Source organism: Lampetra fluviatilis, chromosome 35 (genome assembly GCF_964198595.1).
Source record: "Lampetra fluviatilis chromosome 35, kcLamFluv1.1, whole genome shotgun sequence".
In the NCBI taxonomy this organism is placed as follows: domain Eukaryota; kingdom Metazoa; phylum Chordata; class Hyperoartia; order Petromyzontiformes; family Petromyzontidae; genus Lampetra; species Lampetra fluviatilis.
This window is the reverse complement of record NC_136309.1, coordinates 7,727,559-7,753,390: the sequence shown is the minus strand read 5'-3', so window position 1 is coordinate 7,753,390 and position 25,832 is coordinate 7,727,559. Positions and strand designations below refer to the sequence as shown.

Here is a 25,832-nt window from a genome sequence, read left to right as displayed (position 1 = left end):
TTGATTTGTGCCCTTGATTTAATAATGATGACTTCACCCTTTGCATAGCGCTGTGTCACGTGAAAAAAAACACTCGGCCCGAAATATGTCCATTCGCAAAATAGATGCACAATTAACAACGCTGCGATTGCCACGTTGGGCAACGTTTTACCACAGCGTGTGCCAACATTTCGTGACGGTGCCCAGGCACCCCACGAGGCAAAGCAGGGCGTTGGTACAATCCACTCATTGCATTCCACTCAGCTCTCTCTTTTGCCTTGACGTTTTCAAAGTTTATGCCGCGACCGAGCGAGTTGCAGAAAGAAAAGAAGCAAATAACTTCGCAAAACCTCACAGCCCGGTTGGCTTTGAGTGCTACTCTGGGGGAGAGCAAAGGTCGTGTATTTTTTTGGCTTTTAACGAAACGTTTTAAAATCTCTGCGTGTAAGCGTCTACGCAACGAGTGTGTTGTTTTTGTTGTTTGTTTGCAGGCAGACAGACAGAAGAAGCCTGTGTAAAGGGCCCAAGATTATTATGTCTGGCACGTTATACGTGTAGGGTTGTAAATAAAGGCGGAAGACTTCTTGTCTTGTTCCCGGGCCACTTTATTACAGTTTGTTTATATAACACTTGTTTTAGTCAAGCCGATGACCGCCGTCCATCGCTCGTTCGCTGCCTCACTCGCCGTGTCCCTATCCTATTCTCTACTCTCCTTTCCTCACCCCTCTCGGCTTCCGTGTCTCGCTGTCTCAGCGGGTCGACACCACCGCAGCCCCGGGGGGTCAAACGTGCCGACGTACGGACTGTTGCTTGCCCCTAGCGACCCTATCCTAGCCTACCCAGGTCCACACAGAATACTCTTAACTAGCTTGGCGAGTCCGGCTTCAGCTTCTCTTGTCTTCTGTCTTCAGCATACTGCCCCTCGGGCTCGTTTTGCCCGACTTATATATCCCTCGCGACCCCTTCCAGAACATTATCCAGAAGATCCCTCGATGATTGGCAGATACCGGTCTTTTTGAATTCCGGACCACCTCCCCCCTTGTTTACCCCAACGGAATTACCCCAAAGGTCACCCTGACCCTGGCTGCTCTCGACATTACCATGATGATGCTCACCAATCGCCTTCTTCTGGCTGCCGAGCGCGGACATGCAGCCGTTCTCGAATATGCGCGCGTTGAGCCACTACATATGCAGTACTTAACATGGACGAGTGATAATTGTTTTTTTAACCTTTTATCTGGCAACAAAACTGACACCTTTTTTTACAAGGAGTCATGTTTGCATAGACGACAATACCTGCAGTCATAATGCTAACAAAAAACATAACTCTGATAATGTATGCACTGTCCTTATCAGAGTTATGTTTTTTGTTGGCAAATGAGGTTCCAATGACGGACGAGTGAGTTTTCCACTGGCCTTTCGGATTTGAAACTACATACCACGAATGCTTACAACTGTATTGAGTTTCTGGCCAATGTGGGGTGAACGAATTTTCCCTATGTTTGGCGATGTATGTGTGCGAACCGGGGACTGTACTTATACTGTTTCATGATTGTAAACGTGTCATCAATCTGTAAGATTGCAAAATTGCTTGCACACTCTAACGTGGCCAGTGTAACGTTATGATTGCATCTTTGGGTGCAACGGGTGGCGCAGTGGTTAGCGCACCAAACTATGAACCTTGCAACCTAAATTGGATTTTCCGGCTACATCTATAACAAGTGGCAATTAACGTCTGCACCGGTCATTGCCCACCCCCTTCAACTCACATTGGCCTGCATGGAGAAGTATGGTCAAGCAAGACGGGTGGATCTCGCATGCAGGATGGACGAGTATCGCTTTAGGCTGCCAGAGGGCATTATCCAATAAGACTGAGCATAAAGACTCATTGACTCTCACGGAGACTGATGAAGATTCATAACTCAATTTCGGGACACATGGCTTGATAGGAATGAGAAGGTAGTGTTTACACAGCGCTCCGTAGACATCCGTGACACTTCTGGTTGTATGGAGGCAGTGTAAAACAGCCTTGAGATCAGACTGAATGTCGGATGCTGACTGAATCTGTGAGATCGAGCAGAATGAAGCGATAGCGAAATGTCGTGGCATCAGTGGCTTTGGCTGTGAAGACGTCCTAACCTTGTCAGAGAGTTTTGGATTCCTATCCTCCCCACCCCTACTTCAGTCTCGGCAGATTCTTTCATGACACTGCCCTCCAGAAAATATATAATTGACCTTTTGCCCAGTAGCCCTTCTTAATCTCAGTGCTACGAAGGGACATTTAACCAAAATATCGCATATTACAGTATTATACTATTCTACGGTACATTCTATTCCTTTGAAGGCAATGTTATTGATGGACGTAATAACTCAATGTTATTCGTACTTGGCTCCACGCCTCTGAGTTGAAATATTGTGTGCGTTACAGATTATATTTTTATTCACCCCCCCCTCACCCCACTCCCTGCCTTCCCAACAGTTTGTGCTGTTCTGGGTCTTTTAAAACTACACTGATTGCATGACTTTCCTCTGGTCTGACACCGTTTTGAGACGAGGCTCAAAAGAAAGCTGTCTCTGGTGTGGACCAATCAGTTTCAAAGACAATGCATATATTATCAGAGTATGTTTTTTGTTTGCATTCTGACCACAAGTATTGTGGTTAATGCAGACATGATTTATTGTAAAAGGTTTCAGTTTGGTGTTTGCACATCTTATCACCTTTTTTGTTGCCAGAAAAAAGGGGAAAACCTATTCTCATGCATTCAAGAAGTTGTCATGTAATAATACGTCGAAATGTAATGAAACTAGATAAGGTATTGATTCTAGCATATTATAATGAAACTAAACAATGCATTGATTCTAGCATACTATAATTAAACTAAACGATGCGTTCATTCTTAGAATTTGTTGATATAAATATATTACCGAATTCGTCACCTTGATATAAATAATGGGTTTAAACTAAATTGTAATTTTAGGTGATGAAACGAATTGCATTTGACAGAAACCTTCAGGCAGTTTAGTTTCTGAATGCAGAGCTCTATAGCAAATAAAATCATATACAGTACTCCAGAACCAAATAAGTTTGCAGATGAGATGTTCTAAATGTCACACTTGAATAGGTCACTACTGCCTATGTAAAAGGGCAATCTCTCACGCCAGGTGGAATAGCTATATACTTATTTTAAAATGTATTAGATGTCTCAGTGCTGCTAATTGTAGGAACAATTCATACGTAAGATATGTTATTCAAAAACTAAATACACAGTTTAGCACATGCCCAACTAGCGGCGCTATCGAATAGGTAATAGATAAGAGTGTAACACGTTTCTTGAATTGAGATATTTTATTCTAAGAGCTTGGGAAAGAGAGGACGGGAGGCAAAGTCTTAACAGTGCAAGGGAAGAAGCTTAAAGAGAAGTGTTGTAACCTGCAGTGTGGCTAGTGCGTTGTGCAGTCTACTCCACGAGACAGGTCATATGCATGTCGTGTCATGGAATTGCCAGGCCACACAGCATGACGTGTGGCTTCGGTCGCTGTGTACATTGGTGCAGGAATAGCGCCTCAAACGTTTATTATCAATGTACTGTACACTTATTCGCGGTGGCTCGAGTGCTGGACTTGTACGCAGACTGAGATATTTGTAATGTAAACTAGCAAGTCCACCGCGTATGTTAGAGACTGTTTTGGTTAGCGTCATTCTTGTCAAGGAAAGCTGATTCTGTTAACTTGCTCTTTACTGCTCAAGCCCCGTGACTAAACCTACATGTGTCCTTAGCTTTTTGGCAGAATTGGATTTATTATCATGTACAGTACTTCTTCGCCCGTATTGTGTGTAAAAACTTTAACCGGCTACCATTTTATTGCATTTGTAAGCCATTCCGCAGCATGTACGTGTGTTCTATTCGGCAGTGATCTGTGACATGCCTTATGGCTTGCACCGTGCCACATGATAAACTAGTACAGCCTTTCAATTATTTGGGGTGCCGCGGTGGCGAGATATTAACTACCTCGCCGAGTATACAGGAGGTTGTGGGTTCAATCTCGACCCTGATTTGGAGTTTACATGTCTCTCTCCCCGTGGCCGTGTGGATTTTTCTCTGGGTCTTCTGGTATTTCCCTTGACATTCAGAAACATGGGTTTAAAGGATTTGGCTGCTATACATTTCCACATAATAAGCCACTTCGTTAAGCTATCTTTCATTTGTGGCCAGGTTGCTTCATAAAAACGAGCTATATAGCTCAGTGGGCCTTACCTGTAAATATAAAATGTACAAAAAAATAGTACTAATAGTAATTTACTCAAACCACTGTGGGCAGAAGGGCCTCCACTAGCGAGAGCAAAATAGACGCCCTCTAGAGAGAATTTGGCCAGATTTCTTGGAAGAGGTGGTCGTACCCACACTCACTATACGTGACCATGTGCGACTTTTAGGGTAGTGAGTTTTGAATGCATTTTCTCTTCTTTAGATGCCATAGCTCATCTCTCGAAGCATTAGGCGTTTCCATCCTTGTTCTTTCGTATGGCCGATGTAAGTGATGTTCACATTCAGTTTCTTTATCTGAGAATTAGTGAAATGCAGGTACACCCACCAACACCGCCTCGCCATTCATATTCGGGGCAGTGCGAAGTTACCGTGGTCTATGGTTTGTATTTCGTAGCCACAGTGGCATGCAATGGAACGTATGAACAACTCATCCCACGCTCGGTGGCGTTTGAACCCTAGGACGGCATGGCAGACCTGCCGACTTACATTGGAGCGGAGCAGGTGCAGAGCGTGCTGCGCTATGATGCACTGGTGGCCCGTCTAGAGGTGGCGCTGGGCCGGTTCTCACTGGGAGCAGCTGGTGGCGTGGTCCAGCCACTGCGAGCCATCGTGCCTGTCAGCCCACATTCGGGGTGAGACAATGGTTGCCAATTTTCGAAATGCAAAAGCACCGTGAGATGTATGTCGCGGTAGCCAATGGTGCTAATCCGAGGTGCGGATATGTGTAATATTGCCCTCAGTAAAGAAGTCATCGGTGCACATTACAATAGAACGGGGACAGTACAGGAGTATAGAAGAACGAGGCACTAACCACAAAAAAAGAAAACCCGCTGAGGAACGGCTAATACTGACTGAGCAAAATAAAGACTAACTGCACGCAGCGAATGTATAGCTTTAAAAATGAATACGTCGTAAATGAAATAAATTAGTAGAGAAACCGTTTATATATCTCACAATGCCAGAAGGGGAGAGAGCTAAATGTATGTGCACTGCGCTATGAGTGGTGGATGTTTAGGTTACTGACAAAAATGGGGGCTCTTAAGGTTCTGGGAGCACTTACAGATTTTCCAAGACAGTGGTGTCAAAAAGAGGATGATCCAGAGGGAAAAGTAGGACATGTGGTATCCCTGAGTGAGGTGCCAGTGATACGGTCCGTATGGGTGGCACAATAGGCTCACATTTGATCATCGTACTTTTCACTCTGTGCTCTGAGAAGAGTGACAAATGTTCAGAACATTGCCAAATCAAGTTTTGTATTTACATATAAAGTGTTCCCAATAATGAGCGTTGAACAGCATAACAAACCTTTCAAATCAAAGTATAAACTGGTTCAAATTAAACGTGAACAGAAAGATTTTAACACGAGAAATGCATCGTGGGTAAGGTTCCACAAAATTAATCAGCCACAGTTATGTGCAATAACCTAATGGACCGCTGCTTTGAAATTGGCCCTGTGTGCTGTGGTGAGTCTAATCGCTCAATATCTTTTTGGCTGATTTCAGCTGTCTGCTGGTGATGCCGGCCTACAGCGCCGGCGACGAGGCACTAGCCACAAAGCTCGTCACATCTTACAGCGGCAACGCCGGGGGGCCCTTTCCCACCCACCAGGCCACAATCCTGCTGCTCGACCCAGCCAACGGCTCCCTGCGTGCTGTGCGTACCTCCCTGGCATTCTTGGGTGTTTGTTTTTTGCTACGTTTGCTGTCGACTTGCTGAGTGAGTAGGCAGCAGCTTCCTGCGTCGCGGTCGGGTTTTGCTAACTCTGAGGTACAAAAAAAACGGGGACGTAACGTGAAAGAATATTATATCACAGTGCTGAAAATGGAGAGAATTTGAGTGTTTGGCTGCTAAAAATGTCCACGTGATAAGCCACTTCGTTGAGCTATCTTTCATTTGTGGCCAGGTTGCTTCATCAAAACGAGCTATGTAGCTCAGTGGGCCTTACCTGGAAAAAAAATAGTTTTAACTCCATGCAAATCTTTTGTCTTGAGTGGTGTATTATTATTAGGCAACTGACAAACCAGGAGCTTTAAGATTTCAAGATTTCCCAAGACGGCTACTTAAAAAAAAGGAAATATTTTGTAAAAACCTGGTCAGGTGGCAACACTATTCGATAGGGTGACATCCATCGTTGGGGGTTTCACAGTTTCGGGAAGATGATTTCAAAAAGTGCAACGAAATGGAAGCGAATTTATCATATCTTCCTCTGCCAGAAGATGACAAGATTTATTCCATGTAATTTTTCCATCATGACCAGTTTGGAGACAATTTGCTGAGTACTGGTGCTTTATGTGGACATTTCACATTGCAGAGATTACATTTAACCACCTGCATGTGTCACCAACAATTGTGAAAATCTGAGATGGACTGTCACCCCACTGTAGTTATGAATTTGCTATTGAGAAAAATTAGCATTGGTCATTGCTCCTATTCTGATTCCTTGATACCCCGTAATTCCATTATGCAGGTAAGCCACGTAAAAGCAGTCAGTCCTTCTTAAAAATATAAATTGATAAAGTTCAGGACTACGAATGCCTGATTCTATCATGATGAATACACTGTTCCCAGTCTTCTTAGAAATCCTGGCGAATGGAATGTTTTCAGCAAGCTCAGAGAAGATCAATCTAGATTTGAAGTTTTCGTAACTACAGGGATCTATACTCTTTGGTTCTTTCGGTAAAGTCACGTGACTTTACCGAAAGAACCAAAAAGAGTATGATAGAAGAACTGACTAACATCCCAACCAGAAGAGTTATTCTGTGCTGCAAAGATGATTGGTGGCCAAAGGAAGTTTAAAAGTCTGTTACCACAAAACAAATGTATACACCATCAATAAACCAGCTTTCAACACCACCCCCATTACTGTCATGAAGGGGAAGAAAAAAAACATCACACACACACACACTGTTGAACAAATAATTTGAGGAGGCTCAATCCCATCTAACCTGCATTAGTTGTTATTACTTCACGAATTGGCTATGAATGACTGGTCCAGACATTCAATTAGTGAACCGAGATGAGCATAGGTCGGACATGTGCACCTTCACTACAACGTTGTGCTTCTTCCATGTGTCTTTCGGGTAGATACATGGCGGATGTTCTGCTCTTTCCTAGATCATGGATGGGAGAATCATTACGGATATGAGAACAGCCGCTGTGTCTGCCATAGCTACCAAGGTAACGCTTTAACAACACACGCCATCACCTCCATTGTTTGAGTTGTGTACATCCAGCAGCTTGATGGTGGGTTTGGTGGATCATGCAGGTATGGAGCAGTGGGTGTTCAGGACATACGCATTTGCTGGGGAAACACATTCCTGTGGAGGGAGCTGGTAGGAACGTTGGGTTGCTCGGTCAATGGCCAGGGTCAACGGCGGCGTGGTGTATTCCGCAAATATGGCCGACTTTGTGAGGGCAGGCACAAGCCGGTGTGAGTAGATTAAACGTTGAGTTGTATAAGGGCACCACGGGGTGACCAGCCCCTTCCCACCCAGCCCCACCCCTCCCACCCCCCCACCCAGCCCCACCCTCCCTCCCCACCCTCCCCTCTCCACCCAGCCCCACCTCTCCCGTTTTTGGATGCACGACGGATGGACGGACACAATAATCCCCTGTGGGCTGGTGTAACCAGGAGGTTCCTACCAGTATAAGGTTCCTGTAGCAGGCAGTACAGCAAGTGGGCTTTAGCTTAAAAAAAAACATGATTGCTGGAGCACAAGTCCATTTACGTCCAGCGGCTAGCTACAAACAGAATGATTACAATTTTAATAGGTAATTGGTAATACATTTCGTGAATTGAGCAAGGTTATCCAAACTTGGGATCCATGATATGGGTCTCAAGTCAACTAGCGTATCCCTTTATATGCAAGAGCTTTATTAGGAAACTAGTTTCTAGCCACATGTGAAATAAATTATTTGATGAATAGGTGGACTGTATTCATAACCAGGTCAAGGTTCAGGGAGTAAAATATGTATATGATATGTTTAAAATTATGACATATATGTACATATGTTTAAATTATTTCGCATCATACGTAGCCAAACCGTGCTAATTGGAGGAGCGGGGGAAGGACAACAAACTAAACACAAAACAGCACACTAAACACCATTACAGATATAGAAAATGACTCATTCCAAAGAAAGTTCTTCTGAAAAATGAATTTTCAGACTTATGAAGGCATTCAGGGTAAATATTTTATATTATAAAAGTATTGCTATTACAAATAATTAGTGCAAGGCTCCAAGCACATTGATAACTTCCGCTGCTATGAGTAGTGGACAGCACAACCTTCGCCTGGCGAGACAGATTGCAAGGGTTCAATCGGTTGACATCTCACAGTGCCTGTGGGAGATCGTGAAGGCTCACCATCTGCCAGAATGTACAAAGTTAAGTATTCCTTTTTAGATGTTATGCAAATTAACAATGGAAAGTTACCCATAAATTGCCGAAACAATGGATATGACAATTTAATTTTGTAAAAACTACAGTTTGCACTTTTGCAAATTGTTTTAACATGAATATAAAAAGGTCCATAATAACACGATATAGTTTTCGACATTTGTCCTATTTAACACGTCTTTATTTACGTGTTACATGTTGCTAAATTAAGATATTCAAGGTAAAGAGCCATCTTGCGAATATGTCACCCATTTCCGAACTACATTGACATTTTTGACAATTTATGGCAATGTGACAACTCCATTATCCTATAAACCTGTTTTATATTCTTAGGTTTTTTCGGTAAAGTCACGTAGGTAAAACATCAAAATTAATAAAAATAAAATAAAATAAAAATCACGACGTTTCGGAGGCAACACAAGTCTCCGTCATCAGGTGGGACCGTCACAGCCGGATTAGCTGCATCAAGTGAGGCAATGATTCAAGATGTAATCCCTTAAAAGCAAGTTGAGGGGGGAGGAGAGGGGGGGGGGAGCTCATCAGAATGTGGCTACCACTCATCAGAATGTGGTAGCCACATTCTGATGAGTGGTAGCTCCCCCCCCCCTCTCCTCCCCCCTCAACTTGCTTTTAAGGGATTACATCTTGAATCATTGCCTCACTTGATGCAGCTAATCCGGCTGTGACGGTCCCACCTGATGACGGAGACTTGTGTTGCCTCCGAAACGTCGTGATTTTTATTTTATTTTATTTTTATTAATTTTGATGTTTTACCTACGTGACTTTACCGAAAAAACCTAAGAATATGAATCCTTGCAGTCACGAAAGCTTCAAATCTAGAATTAAAACCTGTTTTATATGTATACATGAAGTTACATAATTGGATTATCAATAATCACCTGAGCCTAAAGTGTTCCTGAATTATACAATAACTAACGTTTATATTCATGTATATGTGTATTGGGCGCCAAGGTGGTGAGATCTTAACTACCTCGCCTGGTATACAGGAGGTCGTGGATGCTATCCCGACCCTGACGCCTGCTGTATATTTTGAGTTTGCGTGTTCTCCCTGTGGTCGCGTGGATCTTTATCCGGTTTTCCCCTCCACATTTGTAAACCCGCGTTTAGAGTACTTGGCTGCGATAAATTTCCACATGATAAGGGGCCGTCCATAAATGACGTCACGCACCTAGGGAGGGGGGCGTGTCAGACATTTGTGACGATGTGTGACGAGGGGGGGGCGGTTGAGAAATGTGACGTCACATCAAAATGCGCAACTTTAAATAAATATAGACAACACGTTCTACTTAATTAAATAGATTTTTTATAAATGTTTTCTCTTACAACATCAGAGTGAAGCACCACATTAAATACGCACTACATTGACAATAGTTTAAAGCGATTTGAAGCATGTTTTATTTTTAGGGGGGGGCAGAGCTTTGTGACGTCATATTTGAGGGGGGGTCTGACTTTTTGTGACGCCGTGTGACGAGGCGGGGGTCAAAAATCGTTCAAAATCGCGTGACGTCATTTACGGACGGCCTGTAAGCCACTTCGTTGAGCTATCATTTGTGGCCAGTTCGCTTCTGAAAAAGAGCTACATAGCTCAGTGGGCCTTACCTGGTAAAAAAAAAAGTTTTTTAGTTTTTAATTGATTGTTAACCCGCATGTGTCCTGCAGTATCTGTCGCCTCCTGAATCCCGAATCTTGTGCATCTTGGGGGCTGGGGCTCAGGCTCACAGCCACTACCAAGTCCTCATGCAGATGTTTCACTTCGATGAGGTTTGTCTATAATTTTACATTTTTCATTTTCGTCAAGCATTGTAGCAACTCGGTTGAACTCTACAGCAGAGCACAAGCCACTCGTCCTCCGCTGCTGTCATTGCACCGATGACAATGCTGTATGATTCATCATCACCATCATCCTCGTCGTCATCACCATCATCACTCAACTATGTCATTCACTATATTCGGGTGGAGCGGTAGGGTAATGGTTAGCTTACTACACTACAAACCCAGTGAGGTGAGGTCCAATTCTTGGCCACAGCTATCAATAGTAGCGAGTGATATCTGAACCAGTCCCAGGCCTCCTCCCCTCTTCATCAACTTTAGTTCAACCCGCAGAGGAACTCAGGTTGCTGGCTTCGTAGCGCAATATGCTGACCATTGCACCATCACTCCGGCAACTCTGATTATAGTGCCTGTGATGACACACAGTGGAGAACCCATCCGACGCGCTTGGAATTGCATGTTTAATTTGAATGTGGCTGTCGCTTCCTCTGCACGATGGTTTTTCTCGCACAGCTCACTCTGTCATCTCCACTGGAAATGTGAGAAGCAACGTTTACAGCGATAAACAGAGTTGAGGTGTCTGAACTGAAACCTGCTCCCAGGGCGGCAGATGAAACAATGGCGCAAGTTTCTTAAGTTTTTTCCCCCCATCCGCCTGCAGTTATTCAATCGGCAGGTCACGTGTGGTCGGTGTAAATGGTTGGTAGGCACCACCTCTTCCAAAAAAGTTAAGAAATATGGCCAGCGTGGTGGAGTAGGCCTAACTACTCTCTTGAGCTTCCTGTAGTGGAGGCCCTTTCACCCGTAGTGGCATGAGCAAGAACTTGCAGAGCTCCGCAGTGTAATTCCGTGGTGACATGGCAATGCCGTGCCTAACACGTGTTTGTATTTGGTTTATAAGGTGGCCTAGCCAAGATTAATTTGAAGGAGGAACATTGCTGGAAACCCATTGGCCTTTTGGACTTTCCCAATTACAATATACATCAACTGCCCTAAGAGACCTTGATTAAGCCTTGTTTGCTGATGATTGCGAGATGTGCGATAATACGTTACGATTGGACCTTGGGGATTTGACAGCAGCATTGTCCCCTGCAGTTGAACCGCTGCCCCTCAGCTAATCGCTTCGGCTTCCCCGTGTTACTTTTTAATTCATCGCTCACTTGCCGGTTATTAGCCGCGTGGCTGTTAGAATAGAGATCGCCGCTCACTCAGCAAAGGGACGTCTTAACGCTGGCAAGCGTGAAGGGAAGGGACTGTACTGCTCGCATGGGGAGCTTGGTTATCGTACAATGACAGACTCTCGTGAGTAATGCCACCAAGTCTCATCATCACCATCATCTGTCGCATCGAAACGATGATGACTGTCAAGTGTGTTCAAAACGGTGGAATGGAGAGTGAATGGATTCAAGAATGACTGGCATTGTCTCTCTTCAGTTCGCAATGACCGTGTCACTGCGAATGCAGCACGTTGCAAGTATATGCACGGCATTAGGAGGGATACTTTTAAAAAATAATCCACCTCCAATTACCGATGACTCGTGAATAAAAAAAAAATAACTGTTGGCCCCTCACATCCCCTTTCTCGGAATATTGTCTCCCTATTTGGCTGACAGGAGATGCTCGCTCTATGAGTTATCATAAACCCCCGTGGACAAGGGGATATGAGCTAGTCGATATTTATTTAGGGAAGTATTCATTATGAACACACGCCATTTTCTGGTCAAATAAAGTCTACATTACATTTACAATGTGCCGTGATATTTGTATCAACTCGTGAAAAAAAAGCTACAAGTGCAGTGGGTCAAAGAGCCATGGAATAAAGCCTCTGTTGAACGTAACAAGACAAGGCAGAATCATAATTCATACAGTGAGAGGAATTACACAAGTGACAGGCGTTAATTATCGGGGCAAAAATTGTTAAAATGTAAATGGGCAGGCCGTGTGGAAGTACTTAACGAATGACTGATGGGCAACACCGACAAGAGACTGGACACCACTCGATGGGAAAAGGAACAGAGGATGCCAGAACAAGAGCTGGCGAGACGAGATTCTAGCAACGTGCACAAAGGAGCTGCTGCTTGTTGAGGAGGAGGTCGGCAGCAGTGAGTGTGGGAAACGATTGGGAAGACCTTTGCCCAGCAATTTGGGGTAGCTACAGGCCAATTTAAAATAAAAAGCAGAGATGATTTTTTCAATTAAGCAATCGGTCACTCTACCAGTTATCAGTTCCATTGCTCGACCACATAATGAGAATGCACGAAAATAGTTGGAGAAAAAATTAACCCGTAAAAACAAAGTTTTTCACTATAAATCCTTAATATGCGTGGTGGCTAGAGTCCTCTCGTCCTCTGGCTTGAGATGGCTGCCACCTATGGGTCAAATGATTGCCTGCCACCATTGAGCAATTGGTAATTAAATATAAAAAATAATTTTCTTAAAAAGTGTAAAGTTATGGAAAAAATTTTTCACGAAAATAAATTGTCACGCACAACGAGTCTGTGTGCAAAATGTCAGCTCGATTGGATCACGGGAAGTGGGTTAAAAAACGACCGAAAGATTTGCACGGTCGTAAGCGTGCAAGCAAGCAAGCAAGTGAACTTAATATAAAGGATTTAAAAATAATGTCCTCTGTTTCCACATGCGTAGCCATGATGGGCATGGCTACGCGCCTTCAGGAGGCAGGATGTGGGGTCAGCTGCCAAGATAGTCAATGGGCCAGAGCAGACATCGGTACCACTTGAGGTAGAAAAACCTAGCTTATTTATTTTTACGGCTGATCACTGTGGGGCCGTCCATAAATGACGTCACGCGATTCTGGACGATTTTTTACCCCCCCCCCCTCGTTACACGGCGTCACAAAAAGTCAGACCCCCCCTCAAATATGACGTCACAAAGCTCTGCCCCTCCCCCTCCCAAAAAATAAATCAAAAATGTTTCAAATCGCTTTAAACTATTGTCATTGTAGTGCGTATTTAATGTGTCGCTGCACTCTGATGTTATAGGAGAAAACATTTATTTAAAAGTCTATTTAATTAAGTAGAACGTGTTGTCTATATTTATTTAAAGTTGCGCATTTTGATGTAACGTCACATTTCTCAAACCCCCCCACCCCCCTCGTCACACATCGTCACAAATGTCTGACCCCCCCCCCCAGGTGCGTGACGTCATTTATGGACGGCCCCTGTAGTTTTCACATAATTAACTTTTGTCGGCCACGTTAATACATTGGAACGACTGAAGTTTGCGCCACCTCACGGAGTAACCAACAAGCGAAGCATCTGCTACGGGCTCATGCACTAAATCTTAACGGAGGACCTACGTGATGTTCCACAAAAAGGCGATAAAAGCAGTATTGTTTTTTCTTCCAAAAAGCATCCTACTCTTAGTTGGAGCTGCGAGAAATCGTATCTCAAACCGAGCTTAGGTGCCGTCCATAAATGACGTCACGCACCTGGGGGGGGTCAGACATTTGTGACGATGTGTGACGAGTGGGGGGGGGGTTGGAGAAATGTGACGTCACATAAAAATGCGCAACTTTAAATACATATAGACAACACGTTCTACTTAATTAGACTTTTTAATAAATGTTTTCTCCTACAACATCAGAGTGTAGCGGCACATTAAATACGCACTACAATGACAATAGTTTAAAGCGATTTGAAGCATGTTTTTTTTTTGGGGGGAGGGGGGCAGAGCTTTGTGACGTCATATTTGAGGGGGGGGGGTCTGACTTTTCGTGACGCCGCGTGACGATGGGGGGGGGGGGTCAAAAATCGTCCAAAATCGCGTGACGTCATTTATGGACGGCCTACGATGTGGTCGTTGATTCTGTGGGAGTGGTGGGCCGCCTCCTCTGCCCGGTTGCCCACTGCCGCAGGTGCGCGTGTGGAGCCGCACGTTGGAGAGTGCGGAGCGCTTCGCCGGCGCTGCCGGTGGCGCCGTGACACCGCGTCGCTCCGCCGAGGAGGCGGCACGAGGAGCCGACGTCATCGTCACGGTCACCATGGCGACGGACCCCGTTCTCCGCGGGGCCTGGGTCAAGCCCGGAGCACTCGTCAATGGTGAAGGCAGAGCAAGGCCAAGCCACTAAGCGAGCCTTGCAATTGCAAAGGGCCCCGTGGCCAGCAGAGGGCCCCCTAGAGTCACTGCTAGCTCGTGGGTGAAAAATTAAAACATAATTTAATAGACTAAAATTTTTAAAAATAACATAGTAGATATAATATGTACAGTATAGTTATAAGGTAGTCATTGCTTTTCTTTAGGCCTTATTTAAAACGGTCAAAGGGGCCTCCAACCAAATTTTGCTTAGGGCCCCCAAAGGTCTAGGTCCGGCTCTGGGTGAAGGAGGAGGCGTGCGACCGGGGGGTCGGCCCGTCTCTCGTTCCCCTTAGTACCGCTTTTCCACTGCACGACCGAGCCGTGGTTAAAGGCCGTGCTGAGCCAGCCCCGGCATGGCCCAGGTTATTTTTTCCACCGCAAGAAGGAAAAAGAATCATGCCAGCTGAAGCCGCGCGCAATGACAAAGTGGCCGTTGGGTGTTAAATGTTTCGAACTTGTGCACGCAACGTACGATGGAAATTATTGTTAACCCTGCCCCTAGCCATACTTTTGGTTCTGGCTCGGCTTGGCAAGGAACTAACCAGTGGGAAATTGTTATTCGTGGATGAGTTTGTGCCTTGTGATATAAAGTTGAGCACCTAAACTTCTGAAAAGTGTCTGGAGACTTAAGTCAAAGTATTCCCGAATAAGATAAATTACTATTATCCATATAATTATCCAAAGTTGACATTTTTAAGCACACATAGCATCGAGCTCATCACCATTTGTGGCCTTAAACCAGTGAAGGAGATTACGCAAAGTGGTACTCACTTTAGTGACCCAGAGAAGTGATGAGCTGAGCCTACTTGCAAAGAGGATTTAATTTTGCAACTGCCTGTGAGTCAAGCGCTCTGCCGCAGTGCTCCAACATCCAAACATGCTTTGACACAACTCTCGCTGAGAAGGGAATTCTGTACCGGTGTGTTACACTGTATCAATCAAATATGAAATGTCCAATATTTGTAGAACTATGTAGAAGTTTCCACTCAGGAACTGGAACGATGAGTTCAGCTTGTGAATCGGAGCCAGATGTGTTGTTGCGTCACGTGACCATAAGGGGATTGTGATGGCTTGAGGAGGCAGATAGATCACATCTGATAGAGGATCGTGCTCAGCGGTGCTTTGCGAGAGAGACAATCTCGGTAGAGTTTAAGACGCCGCATTGAACGATTTATTTCCTCTTTATCCCAGTGGTGGGAGCGAACGGACCGACTTCGCGGGAGGTGGACGACGACCTGATGAAGAGCGCCGTGATTTACGTCGACTGCCGAGAGGCAGGGAGCCGGGAGTCTGGCGACATCATTCTCAGCAGGGTATACGGCTCTCAGCGGTCACCTCTAAAGCCAAAGATCCCCCCTCCACCCCGGCCCATATAGCCTTATCAGACTGTTGGGACAAATGCCGTTAGCGAGCACCTATGAAGGGTGGCATGGCACACGAGGGGGTGGGTGGCCAGTGCCACACCTGGCTGCCTTTGTTCACCAACAGCACCAGATATTGATTTTAGGCTGAGTCGGCCTATGGGAGGCCCAGGACCCATTCAGATTATCATAACTGGTGTTGGTCGTGAGCAGGAATCGAACTTGTGTCGCTGGGTTCGTAGCATAGCGCTAACCGCAACACTAGCGTTCCCCACACTGGAGTGATTGGTGATCGCTCCACTCACTCACCAGCAGCGGTCAGTCGTCAACTCATCACTCGCCTATTTCAGCGATGAACGAGCACCGACATTTTGGAAACAACCTTGTTTCTTCCCTGAACGCCGTAAATCTCCCTTCAAAATATATCCTGAAGCGTGTGATTAGTGTCGGGTTTAATCACATTTGCAAATGTGATTTGTAACTTTGGTCCTTGACCATGCATCGAAAGTTAAAATTTAATGTGCAATCTAATTGAGGGACTGTGTGTTGTCTTGGTATGGTTTGAGACCACTTTTGTTGTTGTTTTTCTCCCTTGCCCAAGCTTGTATTTCGTGTTGAAAAATCTACAGGAGTTTACATACTTATGAAATCTGTACACATATACTTTATTTTTCTTCAATGATTTAGTGACTTGCTTAACTTCTCTCTATGTTGCACTCTTGCTGACCCACCCCAACTGCACACCTGTGAAAAAGAGCTTTATAGTTCATCGGATTCCTCTAGAGTAAACTAAGATTCCGATTCAATCGATTCATGATATATGAACTAGCTGGCCCAGTCATGACCACCCCATACTGACCAATATGGTGAAATATGGGCAAAACAAACTTCGTGACTGACACGGCATGTAGAGAGGCCTTTCTCCTGCAGTGTATTGATAAAGGGCTGTCCTTTTTTACGTAACAATTCCCCCATAGGATGGATTTCACATATCAACACTGAGTTGTATCACTTTGGTAATGTAGTTACGTGACTTTATTTTACCGAGTAAGGGTAACGGGTTTATTAAATATTTTCGGCTGAACACTGTGAAACGCCCTTGCCATATTGCGTCGGTGCAGGCCAACATTTTTGCCGAGCTGGGAGAAGTGATTAATGGCTCCAAACCCGCTCATCGAGAGAAGACCACGGTGTTTAAATCACAAGGTGAGTTCAATGCCCTTGCTCAGGTGGTGGTCGTTAAGAGGTCACAAGGCAAGGATTTCCCAGGGCCCACTCTTAACTGAAATCCGCACACACCCATTACTCCTCATCTTGCCGTTTGTGGAGCACTTCTCGAACCCACCTTTAACGCTGCATTTTAGCATCAGGCGTGATGGCAAATTCTAGTGATGTTTGAAAAACCGACTCAAGGAAAGTATGTCAAAGCAAAACGCCATTTTCTGTCTCCAATAAGCAAAGCACACGGATATACCTGGTCTCATCGGCAGTCATTCTTGTTAAACAAATGCTTCTGGGTTATTGAACATTGTTGGCCAGAGCAATCAAATTAAACGTAAGCGACAACTCTGTTCTGTCTCCACATACATATTGGAAAGTAGTTATCTCAGTAATTAACAACGCGGTGTGCCACGATGGAGGTGGTTGATGGCAATCATTTGAAAAATCCCACGTGAATTTAACTGTACACATGTGGGTTTTGTTCGGACATTCCTCCGTTTGAAACCTGAACTGTGTGTCCAATTTGACAGAAGCAGGGAGTGTGTAAAGACACATACACAAAAAGTCAAATTTAAAAAAGTCAAGTCTCCCTGCTTCAAAAGCCCACTGGAACATACTAATATTCTTTGGCAGACCAAAGTCAGTGGTACAAATTTAGTGTTCCTCTTGCAGGAGCCCTTATCTACACATAACATCCACTGTCGACTTCCCACAAAGTGTTAATCGTCAGCTCAGTCAAACCCTTACCTGGATATGAACACGTACGTTTTCAGTTAAAGGTCGTCCACTCTGCTCCAGCATTTACGCGGCCAGATAATGGATCATATAATCCAGTAGAGCATATCACAGATATATAATATCGCACCAGATTCCTCCACTGCACGGGTCTCATTTCCGAACCCATTAGACGCCACCATCTGATGATGCAATAATCGTCTTCGACAACGGTTCACGTGATTGGGGTTTCAGCTTGATACGTTTTATGGTTAGCGCACTGCGCTGTGAACCCGGCAACCCACTTTCGATTCCTGGTCACCGCTAATGCTCGTTTGAGCGGTGAAGTACGATCAAGCAACCCCCATGAACGACTTGGCTTTGAGGAGGCCTTCATTCAGCAGTGGATTGGCAAAGGTGTAAATTAATTACTGTATCGAAACATATACAGGCACTGACAAAAATGTGGCCTTCACATCAAGTGTTTGCTAATCGCGGAGTGTGTTTGTCTCTGACAGTGTTTCATCTCAGGTCATATTGAGGTTTTAATGGTTCATTGAGTTTTCCAACGAGGCCCTGGTATAATGGAGGGGTGGTAACGAATAACCGAATGAATGGACGCGCGTACATGATAGAACATCAGTACATTATGCGCTGCCATAATATACGCCAACCCCTTATTTCGCATTAATGAGAGTTCAGCACAATTTATGTTGCTGGTCTAGGCGTACATTAAATGTTCTTTGATCACGGTTATGTTAATCCGATGTGTAATAAGCACGTCCTATTTTAAATGTGAGCGCTTGAATTTCGAGCATTTTGTATAATTTCTAATTACATTTCAAGGACTTGTGTTGGCAGTGGCCGAAATTACTTTCATCCCCATTATCAGTGGCAATCACATTACCTTGTAACGTTTAGGGTAATGGGCCATATGTTAGCGGTAGGATTTTGAAGTGGCTAAGGAGATGTATAGGATTTTTATTTAATGCTGAGCTTCAAGTGTAGGTTATGTAATGTTCCATAATGCAAAGGCAACTTAACCGGCAATTGCAAATTTGTGAATTCAAAATTCCGCTTAGCAGTCAATTCAGCGCACTGTCCCTCACCGGTCAATTAAAACGAGTATCACTTTTTTTACGTTTGATCGTCTGTTTACAGGCAGTCCCCGACTTACAAACGCCAGACTTATGAACATCCATACTTACGAACGAGCTTCCATAGATGTTCATTTTTTAACCATCGGATGTGTGAACGCCAGAGGTGGGACAAAGTCATTGTTATGCAAGTCCAAGTCGAGTCGCAAGTCATCAAATTCATGACTCGAGTCTGACTCGAGTCCAAGTCACATGACTCGAGTCCACATCTCATAGGTGGGACAAAGTCATTGTTATGCAAGTCCAAGTCGAGTCGCAAGTCATCAAATTCATGACTCGAGTCTGACTCGAGTCCAAGTCACATGACTCGAGTCCACACCTCTGGTGAACGCGAACTCGCACTTGCAAACCGAACCGCGGAACTATTTTGTTCAGTATATCTCGCGGTCCTCTGCGAGATATACTGTGTCCCAGCATCCCTCTGGGAGTGAGTATTTGGGTGTGTGTTTGCGCGTGGACATACGTGTGTCTGAAAGTGTGTGTCTGTGCGGGGGGAGCGGTGGAGCAGTGGTTTGTGCGATGCGCTACGAACCCGTGGACCCGAGTTTGATTCCTGCTCACGGCCAACAGCAGTGACGATTATCTGAACCGGTCCTGGGCCTCCCCTAGGTCGACTCAACCTGAAATGAGTACCTGGTGTGATGTGTGAACATCGCCACTCAGGAGACAAAGGCAACCAGGCATGGTGCTGGCCACCCTCCCCCTCGTGTGCCGTGTCGGCCTTCATTAGTGCTTGCTAACAGCACTTGCCCAAGCAGTCTCTTAAAGCTGTACGGGAGATCTTTGTCCCCCCATGTGTGTGTGTGAGCAATTGTGAGGACTCATTACACCCATTCAGACCAGCATCAGGACTCAAGGTAAGTGAAAATGAAACAGATTTGTTTTCTTTTCACGTTACTTTATTTTAATGCTTTATTTACGATACAGTATTTATCTCATTATTATATGCAAATGTACAATATATATTTTTTATGAGTTTAACAATGCTTCCCGTTTTTGTTGAACAGTAACACATTTTATTACACTGATCGTATGGGCATTTACATATACGTATAAAACATTATTGTTCCGACTTACAAACCGTTCGACTTACGAGTGGGTTTCAGGAACGGAATCCGTTCATAAGTCAGGGACTCTCCCATATTTACTTATACGCTTTCAGTTTTATTTCTGTAATTTGTAAAGCATTTGGTAAAGTAACAAAGCATCGTGGAGTCAGAGAACTGGACATTAAAATGTTTTTCATGGAAGTAAAGCTACATTATGGCATGATACTTTACATACCTGTCAACCCATACAGTTTATCCGTATTCTTGTACATGGAAATTGAGTTTTCAGGTCCATACGGTATATAGCCGTTTCATTACGGGCACATTTTATTGGTCTATTTGTTTGTGTTTCTCCCTTGTGATGGGACTTTGTAGGATGAACATTGAGAATTATAAGGGCACGGGGTGACCAATACCATTTGAATTGGTCTGTAATAAGGTAGGGTACTGATAAGGGGTTGACATGTATGACTTTACCTTTGTATTTAGATGCTTCTTGTTACAGGTTTCATGGGAGGATATAGTAACGTAAAAGTTGATAATATAAACTATTCAACTTTATTGTTTTTAGCAGATAAGGCCCACTGAGCTATATCTTTTTCAGAAGCAGCCTGGCCACAATTGATAGCTCAGCGAAGTGGCTTGTCACGTGCAAGTGTATAGCAGGCAAATAATCTTATGTTAGAACAGGTGACAAGAATACGGTGTACGTGTAATTAGGAGGTTGCGATGGCCGACGTATATGTGCAGGATGGAAGAGGGCCCGACTGCAGAGACAGGCATTTGGAGTGGCACTCAGAGATCACTAAACGTGGGGAAGACCTGCAGCCAGACGGTGGGAGACTGTGAGAACAGACCTTGGTGGTTGGGTTGTTGACTGCAGTCAGCGATGGTGTGTGGGGTGGCAATCGGTGGCATATTGGCTCAACATAACCTTAACTTTGTTTAACAACTAGAAACAGAAGTTGTCCAATGTTAAGACTGGACCCTGTTATTAGAATGTGGAATTCCCAACACTAAGCTCGGGGCTTGGCAATACAGATGAGCCCTAATGCAGTCTAGGGTTGAGCACGAGGACACGGATTTGTGTGCGAGTGGTCAAGTCGCAACACAGAAACGGTACAAAGCGTTGCTGTTGCTGCTCCTGTTGCTACTGCTGGAAGCTATGCACTCCACTAGAGGCCCTCAGTGTACCTCCGATGTCAAAACGATGGCATTGAGTGCTGTCGTTCTCTCTCCTCTGCCAGTCTCGTCGCGTTGCTCAATCTGTAAAACCCCCCACGTCCATTCGCACCATTAACGTAATTTGTATCACCGCGTTGTAAATAACGCGTGGCGCCATTCTAAAGGCGAAAGTGAGGGCCTCCCAAACAAACAGACAAAGTCGAAATCCCGGTGACGATAAACATCGGTGGCGAGTGATATACTACCAGTCCTGGGTCCTCCTTCACAGACGCACAGTGACATTCGTGGTGGAGTATGTGCAAACAAACTGACATCACAGGTGAGGAGGCTTTCCACCAGTGCACTTGCAAGAGGCAGTACATCCCTAAATAGTTTTTAAGCCATCCACTGTTTATACCTCGCCTACATGTAATCTCCAACTTTTGTCCAATGGTTCCAACCACGTGCCGACGTTGGACTAACGTTGGAATGTCTACTGGGTCCACCTTCCATTCTCTCTGGCCTATGCCCATGAATTACACTTGTCAACAACAATTTTTTTTCTGGCCCGGACTTTTGTAGTTGTTTTAGACTAATTTCAGGGTACTGATTCCAAATCTGATCTCAGATTTGCTCTATCACATCTCATTTTTATGCTATCGGCATACCCCATTTTCATTGATTTTACCCGAAATTAACTCTGTCACTTATGATTGCAAGTTGTTGCGAGTCAGTGACTGCTTTAGTGTTAAAATATGGTGCTGTATTTTTAGGATAGTGTGTTTATAATATCATTTTATGTAGATATCCACATTTATTTAATATTTTTCTTCTGCAGTTTTTATTGAAAATGCAATATTTGATATCTCAAAAACCTAATGTGATAGACAAAAACTGATGCCAGAGTTGTAATCAGCACCCCAAAATTACCTTAAAACCGTTGGAATACCTTATGCCAGAAAAGTATGTTGACCAGTGTTATGCACTCCCCGTGAGTTCACCGTATTTTGTTGTTCTATGAAATCTGTAAGAGAGCTGCCGTGGTTTAATGGCTAGCACACTGCACAGCAATCCAGAGGTCATAAGTTCAATTTCATCTTCCAGCGTGGCAGTTTAAACAACGGGTTGGGAGGGGGGGCATGTCCGTTAAATCCTTCTACCTGTGCCCACCCAGTGGTATTAATCGGCACAACCACAGTCGATGGGCAGGACAATCATAGTGGAGTAAAGTGTGGGTACTCCAACCTCTTCCAAGACGTCTGGTCAGCATGGACGGGTAGGCCAAATACCTTCTAGAGCAGCGGTCCCCAACCTTTTTGGCACCAGGGACCGGTTTCGTGGAAGACAATTTTTTCACGGACCGGGGTGTTGAGGGGGGGTGTTCATCATTGGGTCTTTCCCCCTTTTCAAAGAAGCTCTCCAGCGACGTTTGTTTTTTACTCATTTTGGCTAGGGGTTGGCTTGTGGGCTCACCAAAACTGTGACTAAAACAAGTGCGTGGTGCGGGAAAGAGGCGCGGATGGAAGTGGTAAATAAAATAATGGGGGCGGGCCACGCGCGGACTCACCGCTCTCACCTCCTGCTATGCGGCCCGGTTCCTAACAGGCCACGGACCGGTACCTGTCCGTTCCCCAGGGGTTGGCACCCCTGGTCTCGAGCTTCTTTTCGTGGAGATCCTTCCGCCAGCAGTGGCGTGAGCTGCTCCTTTACCTTTTACAAATCTATAACTTTGGTGTGTGCAGGGCTGGCAGTGGAGGATGCTGTTGCAGCCAAGCTGGTGTACGACAGCCTGCAATGAAGAAATATCTGTGAATTACCAATCATAGTTACCAATCATCGGTGCCACTTACATTTTGTGTCATTCCCCTCGCTTAGTGTTCAACCGAATCGGTCATCGTGAGTTGCACTGCCCTTTGTATCGAACTGCCGATAACGTTTTGCTGTCGCCAACCTGACAGGTTAGACGTTAAATGTTATTGATCAAGGGAGGATGTCAATATGGAGCGAATGTTTTTGATCTTCAAAAGCGCCACGAAAGCCAGTTTCCTAGTCTTCCATAACAACACATTATTTTATTGACTTAATCCGATAAAAAAGTGGCTTTGTGTTTTACAGCCTACAGTCAAAGCAAAGTGTCTCCCCGTTTAAATGCACAGTCTAATCCGATGAAACCAAGACACCCAGGAGATCCTAGATTTGAAGCTTTCGTGACTGCAAGGATTCATACTCTTAGGTTTTTTCGGTAAAGTGACGTAGGTATAAATAAATAATAAAAGATACATTATAAAAAATAATAGAAGAAATAATATAAATAAAATAATAAATCACCATGTTTCGGAGGCAACACAAACTTCCGTCTTCAGGTGGAACCGTCACAGCACGATTGCTGGATCAAGTAACGTCGTGATTTATTATTTTATTTCTATTATTTCTTCTATAATTTTTATAATTTATCTTTTATTATTTATATATTTTTACCTACGTCACTTTACCAAAAAAACCTAAGAGTATGAACCCAGGAGATCCTTTTTAACTTTTCTACCTGCTACAAGAATGCAAGTTTTGTTGTTGTTGCAATGAACGGTCGGCACCTTGCCACGTGGGCTTTCCGGAGTTGTGTTGTCGTGTTCCCCGATGACCTGCTCTCGGGTTGTACCCGTGTGTCGTTTGTCCGACGTTTCACTGATCGCACCGGGAGCTTCAGTATCGGCACGTGGATTGAAACGTGAGGCATCGAAGACGGCACACGGCACAACCCGTACACACACATCATGGGAGAGGTGGCACTTTAGTTTTATTATTTGAGTGAAGCAGCTAAGAGTAAAAAAAAGTTCCAAGTATTTCTTTGTACATACGTGGCACCTTACTGGTACAGATCTGCCACTCAAAGTGCCATCACATTGAAAACCAACAGGACATTATGAAAAAAAATCTGAACAATGAGAAATACATTTTCTCTTTTTTTTGCTAATGTTCTGTGCCCACAACGTGAGCTGTTGTGAGCTATACGAAGCCTTGGACTCATGGTTGACTTTTGCAAACACTTCAGACAAAAAGGGCTGCCTATAAAATACAATTTTACACGATTTTCATAATCAACGTTTTTGGGTTTAGATCGCGTTATTTATAAATGTGTCGTAACCCTCCACCACCCGACACGGCCAATCAGTAAAAAAAAGTGTCACGTTGACAAAAGACAAATTAGTTCACTGCTTTAGCCCACCGGTGTGTTGAAGCGCGAAACCACAACATTTACAATTTGAGTACGACGTTTCGCTGGTAATTGCATCCAGCATCATCGGGCAATTCGCCAGAATGGTGAGGCTCTGCTGTGTCTCCCGTTCTTATATAGAGCAGCAGCAGGGTGACGTCATCATTAACTCATTAACTCGTGTTAAACTGACGATTATTTTGAATGTATCTATCGCAGAATATCATTGGAATTTGCAATAATCCGGTTGCACCTGTGAAAATGTTGCTAATATATTTTGTGTTTTCCCCCTGTAATCATATTAAGTGATCCTTTTAATTAATTTAGAATACAGAAAGATCTAATCAATACGGAATTAAGACGAGCTTATGTAATGTGTATCATGGGGAACAAATGCCTGTCTTCACAAGTTAGGGACTAAGATTGTTTCATTCGTGTTCTCTAACAAAAAAAATAGTACAATAAACTGTGAAATGTGATGATTGAATGTGTTGCAAGTCCTTCCCTGGTCCGGCTGAAAGCCCTCTCTGAATGTCACGTTATATTTCTGGGCATCGTGACCAAGTACTACTGAGAATGAGCAACAAGGCTCTCGCATCGATTAGAAACGTTCAGCTAACGTCAACCTGCACTCACTTCTTTACAAGGAAGCAGTCACCAGATTAGTTTTTGTTCGTGAACGTAATAGCCCTCGCCATCGGAAGGTTGTGAGTTCCAAATCCTGGTTGGGGATTGACTTAAGCCCATTATTCCTCTGGGCTTGATAAAATTAGTACCACTTTGTGGGGAAGTCAATTAGTTGTGCTCCTGAGAGACTCGACCCTACCACAGGAACGTGGAATTTCCACCACTGGCTCAGTGAGGGCTGTAAACGAGATGAGCACTGCCTCTGCTCCTTGGAGCATGGAATCACTTTCACTTTTTTTGTTTCACTAAGAGCCCAAATGATACATTTAAAAATTACTCCGAATTTAACATCATCAAACAATTTAGTACGGTAATATCTTCATGTAAATGTTTACCCAGACTATGGTTGGAAACAAGTAAACCCGTAAAAAAAGTTTTTCACTATAAATCCTTTATATGCGTGGCATCGGGGCGGCTAGAGTCCTCTCGTCCTGTGGCTTGAGATGGCTGCCACATATGGGTCAGATGATTGTCTGGCAGCATTAAACAATTGGTAATTAATTATTTAAACAATTTTCCCTAAACAGTGTAAAATTTCGGAAATTTTTTTTCACGAAAATGCATTGTCACGCACAACGAGTCTGTGTGCAAAATGTCAGCTCGATTGGATCACGGGAAGTGGGTTAAAAAACGACCGAAAGATTTGCACGGTCCTAAGCAAGCAAGCGAACTTAATATAAAGGATTTAAAAATAGGCTGCATCCTTCACACCGTGGTCCTCGACGGTGACGTA

The 25,832-nt window shown here is 44.3% G+C and overlaps 1 protein-coding gene across 3 annotated transcripts; it reads left to right on the top strand.

The window, feature by feature from the left end:
- The first annotated feature begins 215 nt into the window (after positions 1-215).
- CRYM (crystallin mu) lies at positions 216-24,891 on the top strand. Of its 3 annotated transcripts, XM_078872875.1 has the most exons (9): positions 240-375; positions 4,707-4,879; positions 5,750-5,900; positions 7,362-7,424; positions 10,327-10,428; positions 14,315-14,498; positions 15,727-15,848; positions 17,018-17,102; positions 22,944-24,891. In XM_078872875.1, exons 2-9 carry the CDS (start codon positions 4,713-4,715, stop codon positions 22,997-22,999), a joined length of 930 nt encoding a protein of 309 aa, XP_078729001.1. In that variant the 5' UTR covers positions 240-375; positions 4,707-4,712; the 3' UTR covers positions 23,000-24,891. The 3 variants fall into 3 exon arrangements, with proteins under 3 accessions (XP_078729002.1, XP_078729001.1, XP_078729000.1); XM_078872874.1 differs by lacking the exon at positions 22,944-24,891 and having other exon boundaries at positions 17,018-17,665; XM_078872876.1 differs by lacking the exons at positions 4,707-4,879; positions 22,944-24,891 and having other exon boundaries at positions 216-340; positions 17,018-17,665.
- Positions 24,892-25,832: the final 941 nt, after the last annotated feature.